General features: G+C 46.0%; 1 protein-coding gene across 2 annotated transcripts in view; it reads right to left on the bottom strand.

The window, feature by feature from the left end:
• The window catches only part of VPS45 (vacuolar protein sorting 45 homolog), a 67,441-nt gene that overhangs the window by 29,190 nt on the left and 19,024 nt on the right, over positions 1-19,227 (bottom strand). For both annotated transcript variants that reach the window (XR_002104887.1, XM_019556213.1), the window contains exons 11-14: positions 18,315-18,473; positions 16,991-17,098; positions 16,275-16,396; positions 3,756-3,887 (exon numbers count right to left, since the gene is read on the bottom strand). Coding sequence is in view for 1 of the 2 variants with exons in the window: in XM_019556213.1 (XP_019411758.1) it covers positions 3,756-3,887; positions 16,275-16,396; positions 16,991-17,098; positions 18,315-18,473 (521 nt within the window). In the remaining variant the exon portion in view is untranslated. The remainder of the gene's footprint in view (positions 1-3,755; positions 3,888-16,274; positions 16,397-16,990; positions 17,099-18,314; positions 18,474-19,227) is intronic.

The following is a 19,227-nucleotide window of genomic DNA, read 5'->3' as shown; positions in this document are numbered from 1 at the left end:
TGTGGAATGAGGGCTGGTCCAGTAGTGGGAGAGGCTAAACTTTCATGCCTTGAGAACAGATGTCTTCCCCCCCACCATCCCCCACCCCGCTGTGCATGCTGCAAAGAGTCTGTAGAAACAGCAACTACGGCATTGGCAGCAAACCCCTGCTAGGCTTTTACACACCACTAATTATGGGTTAGCGACCATGTCATCTCGCTGATGGGAAGACCCTAAATACAGCACAGAAATGTGCAATTAAGCCCTTGCCTTTGCCAGCCTTCAAGAACTAGGAGCTCAGCACAGGCCTCTCCCCACTCCAAGAACAGCAGTGGCTGGGTTTTATCTTGTATTGCAGGGAAAGTCAGCTAGTGAACAAGGAATAAGTCCCTTCTTTCCATCCCCTCAGCTATAAGGTAGGGTAATACTTCAGGGAAGCATCTCTGTACAGTACTGTAATCAAGCATGTGATAAAGTCCCCTTGGTTTTAAGTTAAGCATACGCCGACATAAGTATTTTCCTGAAGGAGGGGAAAACCTAGCACAAAAGGAATGTGGGCACCTCATTCCCTTAGGCTCCTTGGGAAGGCGAAGAAAAGGAAGCGGGGGGCAGGAGGAAGAAAGTCACAGGCCTGCTGTTGGGAAGGCCAAAGTGCTTGGACAGAAGAGGATTCAGAAGTGCAAAGTACTGATACTGTGCTAACTAGAACATTAGAGTGGCTGGAAGAGAAAACAGGCCACAGCTGAGACTGTTTTACAAGCCTCGGGCTCATTTCCCAGATTAAAGATATTTAGGGCCCAAGCTTTACTTTGTCTTCTGCCTCGTTATCAAGGTTTGCTTTCTGCTTCCAGTGTCTCTCAAGATCACTGATTAATAACCCTCCCACTGGAGGGCTTCCAACTGCACAGGAAGTTGCCATGCACCAAAATGGATCACAAGCCATCAGCAGGTGCTTGGCAGCCTCTCTGCATCAGGCTCTAGGATTTCCAATAGGTGCCTACCCCAGCTCAGGAACCTAGCTCAGGCACTGAGCATTCTCCAGTGCTTGCTGGGAGTTACAGTAAAAAGAAGGAACAGGAGACTGGTTTTCAAGTATTCATAAAAAACAAAGCCAGATGTGTTCACCAAAGCAACATTTCTTTAAAGGCCCAGTGCATCTTTCTAAGGTGACACCCAACCCAGCAGCTCCCATTTTCTTAATCAGTCAAGAAACAGTAAGTATAAACTGCTGAACACTCTTGTTCCAGTTACTACCACTAGGCCTCAAATGCAGTTAAGCTCATAGACTACTGGAGAAGGGGGAAGGAGGGGAAAGCTGGATAATTCAGGTAGGATTTAAACACGTGTGTTGACACAGATCTGTCTTTGTAATCCTGTTCAAGAGAATCATTTGCTTCTGGGTGTTTGGCTCAAAGGCTTTCCAACTGTTAAGTATCAACCCAAAAGAAAAACAGGACATTGGCACAGACACTGCAGAAAGGTGAAAAAGTATGTTGGGCAGATGAAAGCCACCAGATCTTTGCAGAAGCATAGGAAAGTAAGGCCAGCAGGGCCCTCAGGATGTCACCTAGTCCAATCCCCTGCTCTAGGCAGGATCATCCCTCTAAACCTTTCAAAGAAGATAATGTATTCTTACTGTGCCAACAGCTGTACAAACTAAAGATGCTTTACAAGAGGGCAATAAAGGGTAGAGATACAGAAATTAAGTTATTTCAGAGATGGCATGGATTGTTACAATAGCAATACATTACATGCCTAAAACACAAGCTGTTTTTATAGCTACATCCACAAGACACTTGCACCCAGCTCTTAGGAACTGAAATAACCCAGTAGCAGTGGTTTTATACAGACATGGCATTATGAAGTCTCTCCCGATTACACAGCATGTACTTACATGCCTGTTCACACTCCTATGGAGTTGTGTGAACTGGAAGCATTGAAATCAAAGTGAAACCAACTAAGAAACCAAAAACCCAGCCACTTGAAAGCTCAGCATGTTAAAGCCAGGAACTTACTTCATAGTTTAACAAGCTAGGGCCACAGCCAGTATGTGCAGAGAATAGGCTGCATGTGTTCAAACATGTCCCACCCCACACTTTGACGTCACTTGTCTTTTTAGTGAATCCAAACACCCTGATCCTTGCTGCACTACACTGCAGGGATAAGAGAGCCTGCTTAGGCCTTCCTAGCAGCACAGCCAAAGACGACTGGAGCACAGAGTGGGCCCAAGAAGCTGGTTCAAACACATTTTGTCTTGCAAGGTGGATGGCTGGCTGGCCTCAAGAGTAGGGTGCAGGCCTTTTTTGGCATATAACAGAGGTCAGTGAAGGTCTCCGTCATAAGGTAAAAGCGTTGCATTTCCTAAATACTGGAGGCAGAGATTTTTTAGAACCGTCTGTCTAAGGGACTTGGGCACCCAACTTCCATTAGTTTTTATACAATAAAACTCATACACCCAAGTCCCTCAGGCAGCATTAAATTATCTCAGCCCCAGTGTTTAACTGTAATTTTGCTTTGGTGTTGTGTGGATGTATGTTTTCGTATTTATAATGGGGGGTTGAAATCTGCCCCCATCTTGAGTAGAGTGGTTCCCTTTAAGCCCAAAGCAGCTGTTGGACAAGTCAAAGAACCCTTCCACAGTTTAGATTTCACATTTCCCGATACAGCATAGGGGGAGGACAGGTCACCTGTCACACTCCTTTTAACTTTACCCTCTGCTCCCAAACAACTGAACAGTGACTGGCCCAGGCAACTAGACTATGAAAGGGGACAGAATGGAGTATTTGGAGAGGAGCAAGGGAAGAATTGTAAGAATTCTTGGATCTCTGCTTGGCTAGCAGCTGGCGTGGGAAAGAAGTATGTAGTCTCTCTCAAGCCCCCCTCCTCCTTGACAGGAGTTAGCACCCAACATATGGTCTAATTCCCCACTTACTAGCAAAGGCAAATCTTGCCCTTGGATGATCAGATCACCACTCAGGCATGTGAGCAAGTGCTCACATTTGGAAAACGATCTTATAAATGTTCTAAGCTGATCATGTTGCTCTGGTCCTGTTGCTTACTGGAGAAATGCAGAACATGTACATGTAGAAATGGAGTGTTTTAGGATCAGATCATTCAGCTGGGAAAACAGAATGCCATCAGCACTGACCTGGGCAAAATCCCTCCCATTCTGTTAAAGCCAGCAGCTGAGAGGTAGCAACTGAGGGAACCGGAATTAGGATGTTCAGCACTCAAGAAGCACTCCATTTCTTGCAGGATCAAACCCATGAATGGCTCCTCTCAAGACACAAGAAGATATGGGTGCCTGTCAGTGAAAGCTCCCTTCTTTGGAGGGCAATAGGAAGACAACAGGAAACATCCACAGGTGACACCCAGCTTGCCAGAGACAGGTTCCGATCTCAGTCACACCAGCGTAACTCCACTGATGTAAAATCAGGAGTCACTCCTGATTTACAGCAGGGCAACTGAGAGGCCACTCAGGCATTTCTCTGCCTTCCCCCTGACGTTACAGCATGCATTGAACTGAAGTCAGGAGAAGCCAAGTCCATCATTTTTTACCCAGAACTCTTATCTGCTCCTTACAAGTCCCTAAAAATCTCTGAGCCAGCAAGTCTTTTAGGGCCACAGAGTGGCTTGCTGAGGAAAGCAGATTAGCCTTTTTATCTGACAGCTCAGTGCTGCTCTGTGATCAGGAATTCTCTTCAGTGTTATGGGCCAGGGATCACATTGCCCAATTTGGAATATGAAGGATCTCAGCTCAGGATTTGTGCCATTACCTTTTTGTGTTGTGGACCGTGGTCCCGCCCAGCACAATGCGGACACCTGGATTGGTGCGGTTGAGGTTGTAGACAGTTAGGGCTTCTTCATAGGTTGCTCCTCCAATTACAAACACAATAATATCTTGAGGCCTGCAATGAAGAGAGAGCTGTTGAAATTGGATGGAACAAAGCAGTGGAGAACACAGCACAGGGGTAAATCCTGCGCCAGCCTAGGGCAGAGTCAATGCTCCAATAGATTTTCCCCACTGCCAATTCCTTCAGGGTCCAAGGACACAGACCAGCAGTGATGCAGTGACCCATTACATTGCATTTCAATACTGTACCTGCTAAAACATTTACACTGCATGCCAATGGTGCTTTAAAAGCTCCATACACCTCCTCAACAACACCCACACCCTGCCTGTACAACACAGATCCACCATGACACATCCGCCAACGTTTAATATATGATCACAACACTGCTGGGACTGTTAAATTAAGATCAGTCTAGGAGTCAAACTAGGACAGCAGTGGCACTTCAGACCTCTTGGGCTTGCTTGGCTTGAATGGCAAGGATCAGCAGCAGTTTCTCTGTCTGATTCCCGAACAGCGGCAATTATATACATTTTTTTTTTAAATCTCCAAGATCCCAAGGGTCCCAAGCCACCCTTGAAGTTCAGGCTTTTGCACGGAAATAGCATAGGGGATGCCTTCATCTCTCCACATGCAGACACATGGCACAGTCTATTTTTGCTTTCTCATGAAAACCTGCACCTTGATCCTCCTCTTCGTTTCTCACTCGATAAATCACTTAGAAGAACAAGACTTTGGTCGTGGCTTGCAACCCAGCTTTCCTGTCACATTAAACACTAAAAGTCCAGGAAGTTTGGAGTTGCTGTCAGAGATTTCACAGCAGAAGATGCTCTATCATTCTGGGGTGACTCTCATTGCTCAAGTCAAATCATTTCAGTCCAAAGGGCAGCTAGGTCTTGGCACAGTTACTTTGTGCTGTGTTCTCTTTTCCCCTTCAAGTCTAATCTCTGCCCTGCAGCCAGGTACTATATTAGACAAGAGCTGCTTGTTGCAGGGATCAGAACAGCAGGCATTCAGCTGCTCTGTCTGCACAAGCTCCTAATCACCAGCAAAGCAAAACAGACCAAGGGACAAGGATGACTGCTCTGAACATGCATAGACTCTCCATCCCTGTTGGGAAGGAGACCTGCAAGGCCCTGGCCCTATTATTGCTTGGCACAAGAGATGCTGGTGGTATCAGAACAGAAGGCTAATGTCAAGAGATGGGACTACAACATAAGCCACTTCACAGGGTCAGCACCTCTGTTTCACAGGTTGACCAGAAGAAGCCCCACCAAAAGAACAGTGGCCACTAGTTCAGGAACAGGATGCTGGCTGAGAAAGTAGGGCTCTTCCTACTGAACCACCACGGGTGTTGCAGCTATGTTTTTCTTTTTCTTTTTTTAAAAAGGGACCTCATCTAAATGCTGATTAGACATACCCCTTTGTTTAGCACCAGACCCAATGAAGGTACATCAGCCAGATGGCATTTTCTTTCCATAATGTTCAAAACAATACACACAGACTTACAGCTTCTAAGCAACTGAAGGCTCAACTTCCAGAGGCATCCTCCATAATTAGATGCCCGGATCTCCTGGCATGCAAGGCCAGTATTTAGAGATGCTTGGAAGCTCTGGGTTCTTGTCACCTAAGATGATCACATCCTAGGTTCTTAGAAGTTTTGACACCTAGTATCACAGGCCACTTGGAAAAGTGCAGCCCATAGTACTAATTATTACTAATTAAAGCAGAGAAGTCCCTTCCCATTGCAGAGGTTTCTTCTACAGTCACTACATAAAGTTTCTTCCTCCTGTTCTTTGGCATAGCTGGTACCTGTTCTTAAGACTCCTGACTTGCAGCCTGCTGCATGGTTTCCTAGAAAGGCCAAGGTCGTTAATCAGAGCAAAACCCTGTGCAGAAACACCCGCAGTACAAGAATGTGCAAGCCAAGATATTCCATGCTTGAGCTCTGGCCGCTGTGGTGACTTCTACCCCGCAGATGACCTAGGCCTTTCCAAACAGGAACTTTTAAGACAGGCAGAAAAGCCATCTGAATTTTACCAGCTCAGCACCTGCAACATTCCCAAAGAGTCAGGGTTCTGTGCAGTGCTCTCCCCAAGGAACTGCACGGTCCCTTAAAAAGGAACAGGCTGTGAAATCTTCTGCACTGCAGACTCAAGATAAGAAGGTTATATATAGCAGCTGCAGTCATATTGTGCAGGTTCAAAATGTGTCTCCAAGGCAGACAATGGAGCTCTTGAACACTAGCAAGAGCACAAGTCACCGAGTCAGCCCCAGAGGAAAAGCAGTCTCCTTTTCCACAGCTTTTGAGCTGGGTTGGATATGCCTTTCAAAACTAAATGCAAAGCTGCTCAAGTCTTTTGGGGATGGAAGGGGCCAGAGAAGAAGCTAAAATCAACCATCACCTGCTGTTTTGAAGATTATTTCACCTCTGCCATGTATGTGAGAAAAGCACCAAATAGTCTGTGTCCCAGTTTGCTTCAAGGAAGACACACACACACACACACACACCCTGAATTTTAAAGACCTAATGAACTGACTGGAGTTTTTGGAGATGCAACCTTTCTGGTCTCCTTATATGAACCAGATCAGTAAAGCAGCAGGGTAACAAAATAATCATTTTGGGACAGGGAAATAGTTCCTTTGCCAGTTGTAACCATTCCTGCTTCATCTGCATCCAAATTCTGGCACAAGTCTGCTGCTGTTTGAAGAGGCCTATGAGATTTAGGGCATCTAGACCCTCATTGATTTCCAGGAGTTCTGTGCCTGCTTCCCACAGGCTTCTTTAAGTGCTGAAATATCTGGGATTTTTTAAAATTGCTGTTACCCTGAACTGCCACCACGTTTTCCAAGTGTTTAAAGGCCAGGAGGACTGTAACATTCTTGCCGATCTACAGAAGCAGGGGGTTAGCAGGACAGAGGAACTGCTGAAGGCTGCAATTGCTAGGGAGGGTAGAAGTGTGATTTCATTGTTTATCTGAAACTAGAGATGGAGGTGGGGGTGGGAGGGGAGTCTGCTCTTGTTTGTTCTCATCTTTGGGTCTAGAAACCATCATACCAAGGCTGCTCACATAGGCACCATCCCAAATGGGATAATCAATCATATTAGCTTAGGGAGGAACCAAGAATGCAAATAAGAATGGCTTCATTAAGTGTTGCGTTCATTATTTCTCTGCCTCTGCTGCTGTCAATTGCTTTAAATTAAAGCAGAAGCAACCCTGCAAATAAGTTTCAGTTTAATATCATGACCCAGGAGAGAGAGGTGAATATCTTCCTGTTGAAATCTGCAGTTGAAACCAAGCAAGGAAGAGATGTGGGGGCTGAATTAATTAAAAAAAAAAAGATACAAACCCTCATTCTTAAATGCTTACTAACTGCCTGGCACTAGGAAGAGAGTTCTTTCTAGGGAAGGTAAATCTGTCATTACATGTACCACAGAGCACCAGTCACGGGATGGGACCTCACTGTCCCACGCAAGAACAGAAAAGGTAACCCGCTGGCCTGATAGGTGATTTCTTATGCCACCTGGTACTGGCTCCCATAGGAAGAAATACACTTTTCCTAAATGGACCACAAGTGTAAATCCTGCATCTGTCACAATCAGGGACTTGGGTCAAAGACAGCTGAATCTTTTCTTCCATCTCAGTGTATTCAAGTCTCTGCATTTTTCACAGGAACACAGGTCTGGAAGGGAGCTCCTGGGCTATCAGGTCCCATCTCCTACATTTGCAGGCAACAGCTTTTTCCCTAAAACAGTCCAGTCTGGTCCCTCTCGCATGTGTCAGATGGAAAGCAAAGAAAGCAAGAAAGGAAGGAGAGGCCTCCGGTGCAGAGGAGAGAGCAGGAGACCCCCAACACCCTGGGGAAGAAGTCATTTGGGATGACAGCTGGGTCACTCAATCTATTTGAAAACATAATACCAGAAACAGTCAAGTGAAAGCAGAAGGCTGTGAAGTAGGGTGAAGGAAGAAGATGTAACAGGGAGAGTCAACATTATGTTATGCACATTTATGCCACAAGCTAGGACCTCTACAGATCAGGTTGACTGGGGCCTGCACCCACTAAAGTATTATATTTTATAGGATGGCTAGCTCAGATAGGCAGTAAATGTCTTGTTTACCTACATTTCCTTTACAATTTTTGATTGAAGAGGGGCACAAGCAGAGGGCTTTCCTTACATCTCCATTCTCAAGCATTATTAGCAGCTGCTTAATGAAGCACAGCAATGCTACACTGCACCCCGAGAGTGGCTGCACTCCATTTACAGATGAAATTATAAAACTCTCTATGAGCAAGTAAGGTACGGGGATCATTTGGTATCAAGAGTACCATGGAACCATTTAAGACAATTCTTCACCTCTGTTTTCTTGTGCAAAGACCGGGACTTCCCACTGTGATGCAAGACAGATTCAAAGGAAATGTCTCCAGACCTCAGGTTGGGGAAGACCGGGTTAGAGAGCTTGTGGAGAGGCTGGACATGTTCAAATCAGCAGGTCCAGATGCTCTCCACCACAGGGTGTTGAGGGAGCTAGCAGGGGTTATTGCAGGGCCCTTGGCACGGCTTTACAAGCGCTCGTGGTGCTCGGACCAGGTGCCAGATGATTGGAAAATAGTCAACGTGGTCCCCATCTTTAAAAAACAGAGGAGGAAAGACCCAGGCAACTATAGGCCCGTCAGTCTTACCTCGATCCTAGGGAAACTCTTTGAGAAGATCATTAAGGAGCGCATCTGTGATGGGCCAGCTTCTGGGATGATGCTCAAGGGCAACCAGCACGGTTTCATCAGGGGCAGGTCATGTCAGACCAACCTGATTGCCTTTTATGATCAGGTCACAAAAGCACTGGATGCAGGTGTTGCCATGGACTTAGTCTTTCTGGACTTCAGCAAGGCCTTTGACACCATCTCCCACCCCACCCTCATTAAAAAAACTAGGCATCGATGACTGTGATTGATGATTGATGACTAGGCAATGACTGTGTGGCATTGATGCCTACACAGTCAGATGGACTGCAGATTGGCTGAAGGGTCGTACTCAGAGGGTGGCGGCGGACAGGTCATATTCGACCTGGGGGAAGTGGGCAGCTGTTCAACTTCTTTATCAGCGATTTGGAAGACAGGGTGAAAAGCAACCTGTGTAAATTTGCTGATGATACCAAAAGTTTGGGGTGAGGTGAGCATGCTAGTAGGGAAGGAAAGACTGTAGCAAGACCTGGACAGGGATGCGTTTCAATACTGGCAAGTGCAGGGTGCTGCACTTGGGCAGTAGTAACCAGCAGCACACTTAGAAGATGGGAAACTCCCTTCTTGAGAGCACGGAGGCAGAAAGGGATCTTGGAGTCATTACTGACTCCAAAATGAACATGGGCCGAAAATGCGAGGTCACGGTTGGCAGGGCTAACCGGACCTTGTTGTGCATCCACAGATGCATCTCAAGTAGGGCCAAGGAGGTGATCCTCCCCCTCTATGCAACACTGGTAAGGCCACAGATGGAGTATTGTGTCCAGTTCTGTGCGCCCCATTTCAGGAGGGATATGGACAACACAGAGGGTCCAGAGAAGGGCCACCCACATGATCCAGGGACAGCAAGGCAGACCCTACAATGAGAGGCTGCAGGACCTGAACCTGTTCAGCCTTCACAAGAGAAGGGTGAGGGGGGGACCTGGTGACCATCTATAAACTCACTAGGGGGGACCAGTAGGGTTTGGGAGAGACCTTGTTTCCCCTAGCACCCCCTGGCATAACAAGGAATAACTGCCACAAATTGTTGGAGAGTAGGTTTAGACTAGACATTAGCAGGCACTATTTCACAGTTAGGGCGGCTAGGATCTGGAACCAACTTCCAAGGAAAAAGTGGTGCTGGCTCCTACCCTGGGGCTCTTTAAGAAGAGGCTTGATGCCTACCTGGCTGGAGTCATTTGAGCCCAGTTATTCTCCTGCCCAGGCAGGGGGTCGGATTTGAAGATCTACAGGGTCCCTTCTGACCATACTTCTATGATAAGATGTTAACATGAAAACAAAATATGCATCTTGCATACGCTACGCATCATTAATTTTCTGCAGGGAGGATGCAGTCTTTTTTCCCCCCTTTCCTTAAATACACTGCTTAGTTTTGTGCATTTAAGCGTAACTGCAAAATGCAGTTACCTTTTATTTGTCCAAGACAGACTGCTATAGAAGGAACACAAGTATCTCAGCTCTCTTGCCAAGAGCTCAGGGAGTTGCTACATATATCAAGAACAAATAAGCAGCAATTTTGGAACAGGAAGAAAACCAAAGACTCACTGGATTAGTGGAAATGCAATCTGCTGTCTCCCCCAGCTGTTCCCCTCCTCAGACCCAATTTGTGGATATGGCTTTGTTTCTCTCTGGGTTAACTACCCATTTGATAGCTAAATGCTTGGAAATTTCATAGCAGGGGAAGAAAATTGCTTTGCACAAATAAGAAAATAGTCACAATTCTGGCTGAAGAAGCATGCTATGCAAGAAAAGGACTTGGCAATTACTCTGTTTTCGTTAATCTCTGAAGCACTCTTCACATCACGGGTTAAGATATTAGAGACCATGCAACCAAGTGGCTTTGCAATTTATGTTGCAAGTAGATGTTTCCAAAAAAGGATGTTTAAACCTCTTGCAAGACAAGATTGCTTCTGCAAGAATTTACAAGTTCTTCATGGTGTCTGTAACAATTCCGTCAAATAGCAAAGCTGCCTGACTTTCCCTGCTGACTTGAGAGATCACAGTGTAAGAATTAACCCTGATGGAGGGTGCTGAACACTCTAATCTTCTAGTGACTTCACTCCATGTTTGGCTGCCTGGTCTTACAGCCTGATCCAAAGTCCATGGAGGACAACGAGAAGACCCTGAGAGTTCTCACTGGATACAGACCCATTTACTTACAAGCCTCAGTTCTGAATCACACCTCCATCTGCTGGGACCAGGAGCCTTTACATCACAAAGGCTAGGACAGGGAGTCTGTCTTATACATGGCCTTACAAAAAAAAAAAACCGTGTCAGGGACCCTCACCATCACACACCTGTCCTCAAGCCTAGTCACAAACACAGATCCTGGGCTGGGACACAGAGGCCTTCAGGCCTGCGTGTGACCTTTGTGCCATTAGGTTCAATCAATTTGCTTTTAGTTTAGAACAGCCATGTCTTAGTCTCCTTGCCTGATATAAGACCCATTATAGCATCATAGAGACACAATTCTACATAACTTCCAATCATGCATGGTGACACTTAGAGGCCAGGCAAAATACCCCCCAGTAGAGAAGTGCCCCAGGGCACACAGACTATCCCCAACTCCCAGCCTGCAGGTCACCCACAGCTTCAGGTTTGGTTTATGTAGGCCCCACACCAAATTAGAATGGAAAGCCAAGGAACCGTACAGGAAAGTCACCGGCACAGGGGAAGTGGGACCAAGTTTAATGCAAATCATCCTTCCTCAAAATGCTGGTCAGATGCTGGGCTGAGAGACAAGAGACCCATTTCAGAGCTCTGCCACAGATGCACTACATAACATTAGACAAATAACGTAACTCTGTGCCTCAGTTCCCCCATCTGTAAAAGAGAGATACAATACTCCTTTTCTCCCACCCAGTCTTATCTATTTAGCCTGCCAGGTCTTCAAGACAGGGCCTGCTTCACAGGATGTACATACAGCACTCAACACACCAGGGTTCCAACTTTAGTTAGGGTCTCTTTGCTTTGGGACTATACTGCAGCTAGCACTGTCTCACCCACAGCGTGGCTGGGACTGCATGAGTATAAGCAAACAGGATGAGGATCATAGTTTCATAGTTGTTAGGGGCTGGAAGGGACCTTACAAGATCACTGGGTCCAGCCCCCCTGCACTTGGGCAGGAAAGACTGCTGGGATTAGATGACCCCAGCAAGATAGGCATCAAGATGCTTGATGTGGATGTGAATAACGAAAAGGAAATGCTTGCTAGTATCTGCTTAGAGCCCTGCTCCAAGCCTTGGAGAGATTCCCTTCCCCTCCCTGCTGCTGATTTCCAAAGCTGAAGTTGGACCACAAGCTTCTCCTCCCCCGCAAGAGCATAATATTTATTACAGAAAAACCATTAAAAAGAGCCCTTTAAAAAAATCCCTTGCTGGTCACGCATCTGCCTCGCTTTGATCACAAAACATAAAGCACTTCACCCTGACCCTCTCCTGAACTCCTGCCAATCACTATGCTCAGGCCTCTGAAACCACCATCGACTAGACAGGATAGCCCAGTTTGCCTGGGGCTGGATTTTAAGTGGTTCCCCAACACATGCCATAAATTTAAAGGTAGTTCTTCGCTCCACTCTTTTGGTGTGAGGAAAAATTAAACAGGCCATCTTTTCATCTACTTTAGAGTACTCATGTACATTTTAAGGCCCCAGAATCATGGCATCTCAGAACCTCTCAATCCAAGACGTACTTCCCAGAATCAGTACAATCTGTTAAAAGGAGACAGTAGGATGAGACTGAACTGCTACTTGAGGATTCCTTCAAAGGCAAAGCAAGCAGTGGACAGGCTGATTCCTACAACAGGAAGTCCAAGGTACAATGGGCAAAGTGGCATTGACAGGGAAGGGTAGAAAGCATGTGGCCTAGGCTAGGGCAGGGCAGGGGGTCAACCATAAAGAGCACTGTAAACAGTGGGAGAGTCCCCTGAATGGTAATAAGGTGTTGAATCAACATGTTCCACATGCCTGGCTGGTGCCTTAACCACTGGGCCCTACTTCATTTACATGCTGTGCTCTGCTTTCTAGCACATCAGTCCCCTCTGCCAGACCATCCTGCTCTGAATTCCAGTGACCCACCTCAGCATTGGTTGGGCCCCACAGACATCTACCTGGAAGATAAAGCAATGCCTTGATGCTGCAGGAGCAGTGCCTGCAAGTCTGCTTGGGTTACCTGCTTTCAGCTGCACTAACTTAGGGTAGAGTGGCAGAGGGAATTGATGCAGTGCCACCCTCTGACCTCCTCCAAGTACTCAAGGCAGTTCAGCAGTGTCCATAACCCACTCGAGTCCTTGGCTTTTCTGCCAGATGGTTGGTAACATGGGCGAGCCATGGTGGTAGGGTTGCTAACCCTCCACGATTGCCCTGGAGTCTCCAGGAATTAGACATAAATCTCCAGGAGATTGCTGAGAGTCACCCAGGAGATCAAGGATAGGGTATTCATTACAATTAATATTAAATGTTGAATCCGATTTGTACAGTAGTCCAGTGGGTTTTTTAAATGTAATAGTAATGTGGATTTGCATTCCTAATGTAAAAGTCTATGCGCTGTAATCCACTATTTGACGAAACCTCCTGGAAGAGATTCAAACAGAGTTGACAACTTTACGTGGTAGTGGTTCTTGCCAAAAAGGAGTAGAGCTTCCAAAAGACATTGAAGACAAAGGAAAAAGGGACCAGGTAGCTCCTATCTATTGGCCAGCCCTTAAAAACCTACAACTTAGTACATGGTTTGGTGAAGTATTACGGAAAGCAAAGTCATATTTTTAATAGCTCCCAAGCAGTTACAGTGAAGTAATGTCATTCTGCATGCTCCCAGCTTTCAGGAGAATCCAGCCAAAGGCTAACCCTCCATGTTGCACCAGTTCTCATGCGTCACAGTTGGGCCTCCAGGCTCAAATCAGAAGGGCCATGGCTAGATACTATGCTTGCAACATAGGCAGCCATGCTCCAAGTAACTTGCCACAGAATTTGGTTTGGCATCGGTACACGCGAATTCTGGGATGGATTTATTTTCTTGAAGCAATTCAGCTATGAGGTCAGGCTGTTGCTCCACAGCAGAAGGGAAAGGAGGAAGAAGTTTGTTTTCCCTTCATCTCAGTTACATTGTCCACTGGCATTGGGAAGTTGCTAGACTTATTCATCAAGAACTGAGCCCTGTTTATATTCTCCTTTCTGACACCTTACCAGTGACATTCCTAAGGCTGGGTTCTTAAATCATGGAGCCCTGGAGAGGAGACGAGATGAGATATTTGAAGGGGTCCCTCTTTGTATTATTGCATGAAGAAGGCCGTCTAGAAGTTCCTTGACGCTTTTGGGATTTTCACCCTTACCTAACTAGCTCAAGTCAAGCACAGGTCTGCAGTGGCTGAAAGCAGCTCAAGCCTTTTGGCCACCTGTGCAAAGTAGGTTCATGGGTCTCATAAGAGCTCAATGAATTTTTAAAAACCACAGCTGACCCTTTTATTTGCAGAAAGGGCCAAGGATGGTACGGAACATAAAGTCCTACCTGAGTCATTCTCTCTCAGGCCAGTCTGGGACACATACCGAGGAGGAAGCTTACATTTCTATGGTCTTATCTGTTCTGAGGTCCACCTGCCAAGCCCTTTCCATCAGCCCCAAACAATTTGATTTTCAAGGGATAGTCTGGGGCCAGGCAGAGATTTTCTGGCATGTTGGGGATGTACACAAACAATTTGTCTCTTGTGTGACTATAATTCTTTTCTTATTCATAAATAAAGTGATAAATGTCCCCTGCTGTCAGGCTGGCATGGAATTTGGACGCCTCCCCATGAAATACGCTTCCATTTTCACAAGGCAGATCGCAATGCCCCCAAGGCAAGGCTGAGGAAGGAAGAAAAAGTAGTGCAGCGTGTATGTCTGAGAGCCAGGGAGATTGCTGATCGCTCTTTGTCATGCTCCTTCCCCTCCCACTCGCTTGACATTTCTGAACCTTGGTCCCAAAGTCTGCTTCTCCTCTCCCGCAAATGAGTCTGCAGTTTTAATTTAACTGAGGCTGCCCTGCGACAGCCACCCAATTTGTCGAGAAGCACAAGTTCGCATTTATTTTCTGCCTTACTAAGAACATGGCAGTTGCTGATAAAAGCCAACTGCAACTAGCATGGGAAGGTAATGAGAGGTCTAACGCTCAACCTGTAAGACACCTTCTAGCAGCTCTTGGAGCATTTTGTAAATTCTCAGGAGGATTCCCAGCACTCTTGTGATAACACCATCTTGGGGCATCAGAGCAAGCCTAGGACCTTCAGTACCAAATGAATGGGCCACGGCTACCAGAGCTGAAGGAGTAATTCAAAGCTGACAACAACAGGCTCTTACCTTGTTAGCAAGCCATTCACAAGAGAACAAAGCATTGAATCAGTTTACTTCAGAGGCCTAAACTTTGATTTATTGACAGAGATACTGAAAAACAGAACCCAGGTCTTCAGCCTCCCAGAGCTGTGCCTTACGCCTCAAAGCCTTCCTTCCCAACATATACCTGCCATTACTGTCTCTGTTGGAAATGGATTAGCTCAGTCCCAGCAAGCTCAGCTACTCCTTTTCAATAAGATCCTTGGCCATATTGGGCAAGGTCAGGCTCTCACCAAAAAAAAAGAGTAACAAAATCAGCTCAAGAGGGTGAGGAATATACTGGGCTATTTTTGATCCTTGTTAAAAACAAAAAACAAAACAAAAAAAGACCAACCCCAGGTGGCACAGAGTAATTAAACATCACAGCAAAATTTGTCAAATAAACGCACTAGACCTACAGGACAAAGGTTCATCTCCGTCTCTCCCCCCTCCACCTCCAGCTGTCAGACGGAAGTTCCCAGATCTCCAACAGCAGTCTGTTGGAGCCTTCAACTCACACAGTTATTCTAACAAGCAAGCAGCTATGCCATTAAGACAGAGCTCCAGACATTTCTATCAAAAGGTGAGAGCTTTTGTTCCGGCCCCAAAGACAGGATGAGAGCAAGAGAAGGACTGACGGCAGCTGGGCTGGGGTAGGGGAGGTTGATAGGAAGTACAAAGCTTAGCTCAACCCCACATGCCTGCACCATCCTGGAATCACTGTACTGCTTCCAGCAAGTACAGGCCTCCAAACATCTGTCCTGGGGAGCAAGTGCTTTAGCTCAGTCTGTAGCTACCTGAAAAAAGCTACAACCATAACACATTTCTCTTGTCTGGGAATCCTAAACATTACATACATCCAAAATCACCAGCTTGGGAGTTAAGGAGGCAACATTCCCATTTTACAGGCATGAAGAAAGGCGCAGAAAAAAAGTCAAGCAATTTGCTGTGGCTGCGTAACAAACCAGTAGCAGAGCTTAGAACAGAGACTCAAATCTCAGTTCCCAGCTTTGCCTCTTGAGAATACAGCTTCTCAGCAGCTGGAAGAAATCAAGCTGACATGCATCAATATTCTTTAATCAGAGCTAACAGGAGATTCCACACAATGTTGTCTGAAAGCAAAGGGAAAATTATTGGGTGGGAGTTTCCAAAAGCTGTCAGCATTCAACTCCCTCTGCTCCAATTAATTTTTCAGTAGGGACCAAGAGTTGGGTCAATACTCAGCACTTTGGCAGTCCTGGCCACACGGCACAGCTTTCATTATGTAGAGAGCCATGATGCTCACCAAGCATGTACTAGACCCAAGCATAAATAAAAAGGAGTAGATAAATCTTAAGAGGCTTCTGCTACTCCCCATTCCATACCTGTCACGGAGTGTGCTAGGGCCCAGGTAGGGGTACTGGTTGTCCTTGAGTTTTCCTTTGATGAGTTGATCCAGCGTCTCATGAAGGAGGGGCTGATGCTGAGTATACACATTCTCAACTCCCTACGATGCACAGGAAAGCAGTTGTTTGTTCATTAAATGAAACAGCTGCAGCGAGTTTAAAAAGCAGGTCAGCAAAGCCACCACCACAAACAAGCAGTGGTCCAGTGGGTACAATGAACAACATTCAAATCCCCAGATCCTTAAAAGTCTTTTGGGCACCTACCTCCCACAGATTTCAGTAGATACAATATCAAAATACTATGTACCTTTCCAAGCTGTCAAGTACACATACAGCTAAACTTCCAAAAGTCAGGAAACAGACTTGCAGTACACACCAGCCTGCCTTAATTTGGCTTTCTGGGGACAGCAAGAACCACTGGGAATAAGCAGCCCATAGGTGCCAGTCAGGGCTGCTGTGTAATAAGCAGACATTGGATAACTCAATACATGAACCAGTGGGTGTGTTATGTCCTTCAGAACCACATTCCCTTTTTCACCTGCCCCGACCTCCACCTGGAACTGATCTATGAACAAGTACAGGGATTACACATATCAGCATTGCTCTTTTGTTTTAACAGTGCAGAAGGCGCTTCACACCCATGGTCCCTTCCTTGGTTATCTCTACTGGACTATGTGTGGCAGAGATCTTCATACCTTCAGTCCTTTGAGGAACTGTTTAGTGATGGACACAGCATCCTTGGGGCTGAAAAGATCGCTGCCTCTGACACGCTTCCCACCATATTCCACAACTGCAGACACCAGCTGTACAGAGATGGATGGAAGATGGAGCTCTATTAATGTGGGGAACTAGGTTCAGGACAGTTTCTGTGGTTTTAACATCGACAAAAGGTGATGAAATGATACCAAAGAAGTTGAAAAGGATTCCATCTAGTCTCAAATAAGGGCATAGCCTAGAGAAAGCCAAGAAATGTGCCCAAATACTCCCTGCAACTTCTGGAAGAAGGGATTTTATTTTAAGATCAATTCAATCCTGGACAATTTTACTGAAGGCCTTCTCACAACCACGCCAATCTAGGTGGTGGGCCTCTGTCCAGACCCAAGTGAATACACATTACAGTCAGAACATCATGCCTGATAACTGAATGGGCCATGCAAGCAGAATCTGTAGTGCTACAACGTGAAGGAAAGGTTAGCAAATCTAGCCCACCCATGTACACATTTTCTACAGCACCTACCAGAAAAATAAGAGCTAGTTCAGGATCCTGGGTCATTTTAAGTGTTTAAACTGAACAATTCTCTCTGGGAGGTGGGAGTGGAGTGAGAGTCTAGAAAGAAAGAGGAGGTGGGTCATCTCCTCTGCAAAGCAGCTTTCTGACAACACATTCATATAGGCCCTCCTCTTAGAAGACCCAAAAGCACTTTGCAAACAGCACCATTTCTGTTTGGGGCATTTCAGAAAGCCAGAGCAGAACGGTCCTTCATAAGCAACTATATGAATAATAAAGCCTTTATCAGCTGATAAGAGTTGATTCTGATAGGGGAATTTAAGTAGTATCCAGAGCACTTTAGAAGGACTTCAGAAGTACAGGGATTCTCCATTACTATTAAATACACACAGAGAGCAAAGTCAACAGGTTTTTAAGAGCAGGGTGGATAGACTTGTCTGGAATGTTTTAGGAAGGGAAGGTCAGACTAGATGACTTCCTGAGGTGCCTTCCAGCCCTATTTATCCAAGGTCAGGCTTCCATTTTACTACATATTAAAACAGTCCGAAATGCAAATGCTTTTCCTGCTATAAGGCAGCTTGTTATCAAAGAAGGCAAGCAGAGATGGGAGGACTAAGGCAAGACTAGCCAGTCAATGTCTGGGAACTCCCACCCTAGGACAGATTCCAGCTGATGGAGTCTCATGGCTCTAAAGCCACTGGAGCCAGGACACTTTACAACAGCTAAAGATCTGCCACCCTTATGTCTTCTCATCCCAGTATCTATCCAGAACAGAGCCAGCAATTACTTACCTTCCGATACTTCTCTGAAACTCCTTTGTTCTTGAGGTCCATCATCAGCCCAGGCAGGCTGTTGCTGCTGTGGCGCTCATAGTGCAGAGCATAAAGCATCACCAGGCGGGCAGCATCAAACTCTGTCACCTTCGGATTCTGCAGGAGCCGCCGCATGTTCTGAGACATGTAGGCAAGTAAGAGTATAAGAAGGGGAGGGGAAACCCAATGCATTAAGCCTGTGCCTTGAGAGCAACTGTGCAAATCATGCATCTACCCAGCTGCTTGGCAACAGCCACATGCATGAAGAAGGCAAAGAAGTTTCAGAAAAGCAAAGTCTCAGGTTTGATAGGAGAGAGCTGATACTAGAAACCTACCAAGGAAGAAATGAAATGAAGGGCAAAGATTAGCTATTGCATGAAAACAACAAAAATATAAGCATAGTATTTCTAACAAACAAATCTGTTGCTTTAGCTGCAATCAGGGATGTGTTGCCTGCCTATTAAGATGTGGTTCACGTCATACTGCCCAGGGGTTTTAGAGGAGCGGTTGTATTCTGCCCAAGGTGGCATACAGCCAGGATCTACCCCACATTTTAGTTCTACCCCTTCACGGAACAAGAAGTGGAGCAGCTTCTCAACACCCCATGGTCCCTCTCAGACATGGTGCAATGCAAGACTGTCAGGCAAGATAAGGACCAAACAAAGCAGATACCAGTGCTTAGATGAGCAGTGGAAATAAACTGCTTAAATCTGTCCTTTGTAATGGATGTCAGAGAACCAGCATCTACAACAGACTAAGTGTCTGCAGATGTTTGGCCAAGGACAGGCAGATGCTTTAAGATCCACCTCATAGTAAAACCTGCAATCCTTCCTGTGCGATAGATTAAAGAGCAGAGTCAGCTTGGATTACTTCAAAGGCATACAGATGAAGG

This window comes from Crocodylus porosus, unplaced genomic scaffold (assembly GCF_001723895.1).
Source record: "Crocodylus porosus isolate Cpor-Errol unplaced genomic scaffold, CroPor_comp1, whole genome shotgun sequence".
NCBI classification, from domain to species: domain Eukaryota; kingdom Metazoa; phylum Chordata; order Crocodylia; family Crocodylidae; genus Crocodylus; species Crocodylus porosus.
Note: the sequence above shows the minus strand (reverse complement) of the source record. Positions and strands in the feature narration are given on the sequence as shown.